The sequence below is a fragment of the Triticum aestivum genome, chromosome 2D, assembly GCF_018294505.1.
Source record: "Triticum aestivum cultivar Chinese Spring chromosome 2D, IWGSC CS RefSeq v2.1, whole genome shotgun sequence".
NCBI classification, from domain to species: Eukaryota; Viridiplantae; Streptophyta; class Magnoliopsida; order Poales; family Poaceae; genus Triticum; species Triticum aestivum.
This window is the reverse complement of record NC_057799.1, coordinates 603,991,362-604,000,189: the sequence shown is the minus strand read 5'-3', so window position 1 is coordinate 604,000,189 and position 8,828 is coordinate 603,991,362. Positions and strand designations below refer to the sequence as shown.

Sequence of the window (8,828 nt, the reverse complement as noted above, 5' to 3'; positions counted from 1 at the left end):
GCAACTACATGGATGTAAGTACAGTGGCAACTACATTGGCACTGGCTGAGCAGCATGATCGTGACAGGCTTAAGGAGGTATGCTACAGGTTCCTCGCGTCTTTTCAAAATTTGAAGGCAGTTACGCTGACTGATGGCTTTAAGCATCTCAAGATCATTCGCCCCAATATTCTAGAGGAGCTACTCGGTCGTTAGGTGGTTGATGCTCCTTGATCTTGTTCCCTTTCTATTTTTCCTTTGAAAGAGATAATGATGATGTAATTATTATGTGGACCAAGTTACTAGCAATCCAGCTTTTTCGTTTATAAGCCTCTACATCTTTGGTAAATAAGTATATGGAGATGCAAAATAGTATGAAAGATAAATTTGCATGAACTAATTGATATACTGGCCATAATCCAATAGGTGAGTTCTGTCAGGGTTAGGAACTGGCAATGTATTCGGTTTTGGTTGGCGGAGTTGCGGCGGAGTTGCCGGTAGGGCTTGTAAGGGTTGGTGGTGTCGTGGCTAGAGGTAGAGCGGCGGAGTTGCCAGTAGGGCTTGTCAGGTTTGGTGGTGTCCCGGCTAGAGGTAGAGCGGCCGCGGTTGCCTGTTTTGTGGTGACATGGTTGTGTGGTCCGGCCGCGGCTGCGCGGTGAAATGAGGACAGAAAGGTGACTAGCGGTTCCCTATGGCGATTTTGGGGTGGCGGTCATCGGCCCGTAGCAATTTCACAACGTACGCTCAAAGGGGTAGGGTTGGTGGTGGTTCGCATAGGTGTTTTGCTCTGGTGCGAGTGGATTTGCCACATATGCGACGATAGATGCCATGTTTGCTACCTGACAGGGTTTTGCCATTTTCTGATGCCTTTTTTTGCCATGTTTCCACATGAAAAGCAAATTCCGAGGGAATAATTTACAGTACATAATGATATTTATTTATGTATTCAACTCTTTCTGTTTCTTATATACTCCTAATATATTATGTTGACAATCTCCCTTCGTTGCTTTTGTCACTCATGGCAAATGTTATTTAGGCCATGGCTCATTTCTATTTTTACACATGGAAAATTTTCAAACTATGTACATAACCAAAAATGGGAAGTTATAAATATCTTGACCTGGCAATTTTAGGTATTGACCATGTGATTTATACATGGCAAAAAAAATATGTTACAACACAAGCAGTAGCATTGCTTTATACAACATTAAATTTTGCTCTCTCGGGCAAATTTAGCAACTTGGAGTTGATCCGACTCTTCAGTATGAATCATAGTGCTGAAGTTCAGCTTTGCCCATGAAGGTGTTGGTATTTCTGGTCTTGAGTGGAACACACACGTCATTCAAAGGGACTAAGGAGTGTATAATGTATTACATCACATGGTTGGCAAAGTTTAGCCAAGAAATGTTTCTTTTTTACATGACTTGGTGATCCAAATTGAAGAGACATATATATTTGCTTGGTAACACCTACTATGTCAACATCTGCTGATTCCATTAGTTCCAAGGTGCGTCGATCTTCAAATTCTTAAGTTCCTCCAACTGCAAAGAGAAATGTATATTAATGGTTGGGTCCAAATTCTAACAAGACCGTCTCTGCAGTTCATCCTTCAAATGTAAACTTTGCTTCGCCTGGAAATGGTAAGGCAACTATTTCCATCTAGATGACCTCAAAAAAATATTTAATCTAGCAGAACTTATTTTTCTATAGCTTTGTGAATAACTACTTAACAAGTAAAGCGGGGCGAAAGCCTGTTTCGAGAGAGAACGTGCGGTGCGAGCACACCACAGCGAACACAGCCCAGCCCACCATTCAGCTGTCCTAATGTTAGCTATGTGGAATAGTTACATAGCTATTTCACAACTTTATAATATCCAAATATGCATTAGAAGCTGAGACTGAGACTCCCATGTAAATAGGCAAAGTGGCATTGCATAATCTGTACTCCTTGATGGCATTAGGTGTATTTTGCAAACATGATAGCATGTTTACCTGTCTACTTGTTTCCTTGTGAGTCTCTAAAAGCTCATTATACTTCAGTTGCAAATCCAACTTCTCGGCTTTGAGCTTTTCATAGTCGGAAATCGATGGACCACCCAATTTCTGCTGAACAAACCTGAGATATATGAGCATGCTTAGTCCTAGCATGAATATCGACCCACACACATTATTTTGATGTCACTTTAAGCAAACTAAGAGCTACCCAACCAGCCTCCAATTGCAAGAATCACTCCTCTACTATATGAGTCAAGAGAATAAACATGCCAAAATCCAAATCAACTCACTCGACTGCCGATGATGGCTTGTCGTTCTCCTCATACAACGCAACAAGAGCTGCAACATCATACGAAGTAGACATAATTAGCCAGCGCGTGACCGCAATTTACAAAGATATACGTACTTCACATGACACCAAACCTTTCGTGAGAGTATCGAGCACGCCGCTGGATTCAAGATACTTCCTGAAACCTTCTTTCTTGGCTTCTCTATCCTAAAAGGACCATAACACTACCATTAATAGCCATCATTTGGGAAGCAAAGTACATGATAAATATGCTGTGCCTTCAGGAACTCTCCTCTGCCTTTTAACTTGCAGCTCTAAACAAAGCAAATATGTGAAATTACCTGCCATTTCTATGCTACAAACTAGTATCTGCCATTTTAAGCTGAAACTACCCGGGCGACACGGAAATCATATTCCTCCAGGCAAACCGGAGAAAACTCCACCAAATCTTCCTCCCAGACTGCATGTTTGGTGAATACTGACCAGCTGCCGTCCACATAGCAAATTCATTTACAGATAGGACCTACAAGCCAGTCGTGTTCTACATTTCTACTGGACGACCATACCGCATTTGACCACCATAGCTATGCTACTCTAATCCACCAATCTCGTCAAAAGAAAAACGACGCGCACCGGATGTTCTGCTCTGCTAAAGCTGAAGAGACGCAGCGTATTTACGCTTATCCAAGAACGCGCGGGGTGGTCCGAGAGAGTTGAGGGAGGAAGAAAGTTACCATCTCGGTAGCAGATCCGGGGTAGCAAATCTGCGGCGGAGCTTTCGTCGGCGGAGAATGGCGTGGGAGCGCAGGCGGCTGGACGGATCTGCCGACTTGAGTTGAGCTGGTGGGACCGCGGGAGTGTGCTGTGCTACACTACGGCAGAGTTCGAGACTGATGATGATCTGATTCGGAGGGTGGTGGGTAATAATGAGACTTGGGCCGGGTCGGGCCAGTACGGCACGGGCCGCGTCGGGCTCGGGCCTGCCAGCCCGGCCAGCACAGCATGTTTGCCTAAAAAAAAAAGCTGAAAAACATGTGTTTAGGGAGATAACAAGATTTCCAGATCGATTTAAAAGGGGCAGGAGTATTATTTCCCATCAGTGCAGTATATACCTTCTTGGTACTAAAAGATTCCTGGCCCGGTAAGAATTTCCATTTGTCATGTTCAGTATGTGAGCTCGCATTATCCAGAAGTATAGACATCTGGTGGAATTGCTGGTGGGCCTCAACAGATAGACGCAATTGGAACACGTTGTAATCACAATGGAGTGTTTAGCCTGCATAATGGACATGTTATCTTCATAAGCAAATGAGTGAAGTTCAGAAAAAGCTCTTATAGCAATATCCCATTCCAAATGTCCTTCCATAATAAAGGAGTGTCACCCTTTCCAACATGGCAATGCGCTAGACCCCTATATAAATCAGTGAGAATCGAACAGTCTTGCCACGAAAAAGATCATTTAGGATTACAAGCATCTTGCCGGAGAAACCATGGATCGCCTTAGAGGTTGTCAGAGGAGTCACCGGAATAGAGGAGGGGGGAACCATCTTCCGTTCCATGATGGAGGTGAGTTTATTTCAATTATTCATTTTTATCACTTCGTCCTTTTTTATTTCAAGTGGTTTTATTTTAATTCAATAAAATATATGTTTTTTTAAAATAAGGGATTTAGAAAACTTTTCAAGCATTGAAAAATACTTGCAGTAAAAAAATGCCTGAGATTTTAAAAATATTCACTAAATTGTCAAAATGTTCATGAATTTGAAATAAATGTTCCTGAATTAAAAAATGTTACGTATTTGAAGTAAAGTTCACAAATTCAAATAATGTTTGTAAATTTAAAATAATTTTGTGGATTTTTATTAAATGTTCAAGAATTCAAAAAATATTCATGGATTAAAAAAATGTTCGTGAATTTTAAAGAAATGTTTGAGAAACTAAAAAGTGTTCGCATATTCGAAATAGATCCATGAATTGAAAAATGTACATGAATTAAAACAATAGTCATGGATTATAAAAAATATTCACCAATTCAAATAATGTTCATGTATTTTGAAAGTGTTCACAAATTTTTAAAATATGTTTGAGAATTTGAGAAGTGATCATAAATTTTAAATATTGCATTTGAATTCAAACTAAAGGAATTGTTCTTGAATTTTATAAAAGTTTACAAAAGCAAAAATATTTGTCAATTTCAGAACAAAAGAAAAAAATGAAAACAAAACAAAAGGTTATAGCAAAAGAGAAAGGAAAAAATACCGAGAAACAAAAAAAGGGGCAAAGAAACACGAAGAAGAAGAAAAAAAATCATCTGGATGCCTTTGAAAACCAGATGGAAGCTTCCCAAACCAGTCAGAGAAGCTTCCTAAAATTGCTAGGAACGCTTCTGCTTAGTGGGCCTGCCCAGTTGACATGCATGTACAACGCGATAACGCTCACAAAGCGTGATATATATCAATTGGGGGTTATCTTATGGAATTCTTCTTCCTTCCGGAGCTTCATAAAGATGTGCAATCAATGAAGATGTTCCGTATACCATATTTTGAAAGCCCAATACATCAAGTTCATACTCGTCAGTGCCGCCATTTAATGCTCAATTTATAGGAATATATACAATGGTCATGAAACCGACAATCTAAAATAACTGGGCGCCACCATAGCTTAAATACTTCATTTGGCAAATCGTGCCAAGTGGAATTTGTGCGGACGGCCATTTTCATGACCGAGAATGGCTAGAGAGCCACACACATCATGTTTGGTTGCCTCTACCCCCCCCCCCCCCCCCCCCCCATCTGGGCCATGCTTAGAGTTTTGCTCAGTCTTGTTCCATTCCTGTTTGGGCCATGCTTACAATTTTTGCTCTCTCTTGCTGGCCTGCTCATTGATAATTGGTTCAACATCCAAAAAGTAAAGGCATGGTGGTCCTCTTCCATGGCAATCGGAGGCAAAACATAGACCACACTTCATGGGGAACTAGAAATGACCACTAGCTTTTCAGAATATCTCCTCCTTACCAATGTCAATTATCGACAAGATGAAAAACGAAGCCGCTACATGGGGAATCGCCGAGGCCGTGACGGTGCTAGCGGCACCGAAGGCTCAGAATGGCGGCAAAGCAAGGGTGGCGGTGGAGCTAGGATATGGCCGGCGCAGACGAGAGTGAAGAGAGAAGAGGAACAAGTGGAATCAGCAAGTCAGAGAGGTGATTTGGTGCAATTTGTGATGGGGCCAGGCTGTCTAGCCGACATGGCGGACGCGCCCGGGCCTCCTCATGCCCGCCACAAATTTCGTTTGGATACGAGGGGTACCGGTCAGCCCGAACGTTAATGGCCGATATGAGGAGCCCGTCTGGGTCGGTTTCTTTTTTGACCGGTTGCTGATCAGACCATCCATCCGGGTGTTTGAGGCCGGTTTAAGACGACCAGATGTAGATAGATGCTCTAATCGAACGATACAACGTCGATCAAAATCATACTGCATGGAGCTGTGGTATGCACACCTATTTAGCATTTGAAATCGACCTTGTTTACTTAACCCCTCCTCTTATATAATCAAAAAAATACTGTGGCAGCTAGGACATCAAGATCGGTTGGTACTTGGTGGTGAAATCCGATGACGGGCAATCCGGCAAATCCGCTCTTGCTCTTGGCGCGCGCGCTCACTGTGGCCACGATTTCCCCGTGCAGCGAAAGAGCCTGGACGTGCTTTGTGGCGTACGGTACGGTGGTGATTACCTAACCTAGGGTACGTACGTGCTCCTGGCTAGGCCAGGACTCGGGGGCGAGCAACAAAGGCAACAACACATGCGCTCCCCACGAAGACGCTCCGTGTCGGGCGGGCCTGGGTGCCGGTGGGGGTCCGGGTCGACGATGAAACGCGCGCGCGTGTGCGACAGAACTCGTCACGGGCCATCGTACAGAGCTCGGTGGCGTTGATGTTCCATCGGCGTGCAGGCTGGAATTCCCTCACGTTTGGTCTGGTCATGATTGTGGACACGGGAGGGAGGTGTGCCGTGTCCATCGACGGCCCAACGTCCACAGGAGTTTAGCCGTCTTTGTCTTTGCCTTTGCCTTTGCCTTTGCCATTGCCATGGGCGGGGTGCAGCGAACGATGGAGAAAGGTTGTACGAGATGACCGAATAGACGACACATTGCGCTGGCTCCCTGCTTCCACTGTGAATCGCGAGAGACAGACCGAAATAAAGCTCCGCAAGTTACTCTAGTCCGTAGTACGTTTGCAGGTATACGGTTCCTTTCATTTCCAAGGACACATCAAAGTTTTCGGAGGTACTCCATAGTATACATACTACGGCACAGCCCGCTGTAGTGTACAGATACATCCGCATCCAGCTCCAGCCGTAGCCTGCAGCGAGCAATTAAAGCGCACTGATCCACAAGAGCACGAGCAAAACGCTTGCGAAACGTGGACGCGGCGGTTGCAAAGCCCTAATCTGTCAGGACGGGAGCTGCATGCATGCATGCATGCGCCAGCTTACGACGGACGGACCGCCCATTTCTCGTGCTTCTTTCTCTCGGGTCTCGCCACGATAACAACGGCACAAATTAGAAGAAACAAACCGCCAGGGAAGATGAAGCTATAGTCTGCGTTAGTTGACGCCTAGCAAGTGCATGTGCATAGACTACATAGAGATCGCGCCGCAAAGTGAATCAAAATGGCCGCATTCAGCAAGAGAGGAATTGAGCTAGAGAGGGGCCGTCGGGGTGGTTTGTGGATGGGCTTCCACGTCGGTTGCTTGCTTTGCTGTAGTGTAGGATGTGACGGACCACTCCGAGTCCGAAACACGGCACGGCTGGATGAGCATCTTGGAGCAGTGACATGTACAGTACATCCATCACCCACCCCGTTTAAAACAGTTCACCAGTACATGCATTTGGTTCTTTGCTGATTAACTCTCTTTCTGGGCGACTCTAACGGGTGCGAACCACCAGCAGTCTGCGAATAAGATAACCTAGGTGAGGTTTGCTAATCAATTCTTAGTAATCTGAAAAAGAATATTCATGGGAAAATTATGCAGAGAGCAGAGGGTTTCTCTGCGAAAACACAGGGACAGGGACAGAGAACGAGAGGAGGTACAGGGACAGCATGTCGTATCGTAGCTCCGTTTTCCCAAATACAATAAAATATGCAGACACACACAAGAATTTCACACATGCGTATAGTGTAGGGAACCTTTGAGGCTGGCCCTGTTTTGGCCCTCGCGCCCTGTCATTTTCACCTGGGCCCGCCCGTATCGTGCTACCGCTTCCTGTAGGGGCCCCGACAAGGCTACCAACGGTTGGTTGACAATGGGTTGCCGAAATTACCTAACTTTAGGGTTGCGGCTGTTATGATCTTGAGAGCTCGGATGAACGTAGAAAATAAAATTAATTGTTTCAAAAAATTCTGAAATTTTGTTGTATAAAACTTTGACAAATATTTTGATAGCTTGCAGAATTTCATCATCGACATTCATGTAATATGTGGCCAAAAAAAATCGATGCTCCTAAACTTCAGAATGTTTTGATTCTTTTTTATTTTACTGTTCACTCGAGCTGTGAGCTCGGGACTAGAACAACGCTTCCGTAACTTCCGATGGTTTTGTGTAAATACACCGTCGTTTTCAAAGGCCATACGACCATTTTCGGAGGAAAAGGGTAAGTTCAGAAGTACTCCCTCTGTAAAGAAATACAGGAGCGTTTAGATCGCTATTTTAGTGTTTTACACGATCTTATATTTTTTTATGGAGGGAGTACTACATGTGATATAGTGTAAATGTGTTTCCTTTTTGTGGCTGTGTACCTGCACACAAAAGGGCACACTCCTTTTCCCATACTTCCTCCGTCCAAATTAATGGGACTCATTGTATTTTGGGTCAAAGTTTGACTACATATTTGACTTGAAAACGACAATTCGTGTCACTAAATATATTATTGTATTTTATTGTAGTTTCCAATCAATTTTTTTACATATTTTTATTTTATCAGTTAAAATTATGATCAAAATATGAACACAATACGAGAGGAACTAGTAAACCCAGATGGATGTAGTACATTTTAGAGGAAAACCTTCTCACATTTCTTGTCCCATTTTCCTTTCGCAAGCAACGACAGCTAGCTAGCTGGCTAGTAGTAGATGCTTCGGAAGCTCGATGAGATATTCTATCACGTATCAGCTACATTTCGGCATGCGCATTTGATTACTTCTAGATCTCGATCAACTCATTAGGCCGCGTGCGCCATGGCCTTGCCAGACAGCTTTAAGGCATCAAACACCAGCCTTGATTAAGGATTTTAATTAATCAGTTGTCTGCTTTAATTAGACAAACAGTTCTCGGCGTGGACGGCAGTACCATGGTAGTTTGGCTAATGATTTCCATGCCCCTAACGAGCTAGCTTAACCACTCCATGGAATCTTTTGACCTAGAACGGCCAAGATGGAGAAAAAAGTTTGTATCGCGAATTACGAAGGACAATAGTATAAGTCGTCCTTCAAAAAAACATGTTGTACTAGATAGTAGTTTACTTGTTCTTGATGCACATAGAACAAATAAGAGCGGTGCATCTTTG

The 8,828-nt window shown here is 43.6% G+C and overlaps 1 protein-coding gene across 1 annotated transcript; it reads right to left on the bottom strand.

Moving 5' to 3' along the window:
* Positions 1-1,298: 1,298 nt before the first annotated feature.
* On the bottom strand, positions 1,299-3,149 carry LOC123050329 (c-Myc-binding protein homolog). The gene is made up of 5 exons (XM_044473143.1): positions 2,997-3,149; positions 2,397-2,469; positions 2,264-2,312; positions 1,971-2,094; positions 1,299-1,519 (listed from the first exon to the last, which is right to left on the bottom strand). Exons 1-5 carry the CDS (start codon positions 2,997-2,999, stop codon positions 1,475-1,477), a joined length of 294 nt encoding a protein of 97 aa, XP_044329078.1. The 5' UTR covers positions 3,000-3,149; the 3' UTR covers positions 1,299-1,474.
* Between the last annotated feature and the right edge of the window lie 5,679 nt (positions 3,150-8,828).

Bases quoted from the DNA above. Each gene is read 5' to 3' on its own strand.
- LOC123050329 (XM_044473143.1), bottom strand. The intron at 2,313-2,396 runs GTTTGGTGTCAT...ATGATGTTGCAG, and splicing joins GCTCGATACTCTCACGAAAG to CTCTTGTTGCGTTGTATGAG. The intron at 1,520-1,970 runs GTAAACATGCTA...TTCTCTTTGCAG, and splicing joins ACAAGGAAACAAGTAGACAG to TTGGAGGAACTTAAGAATTT.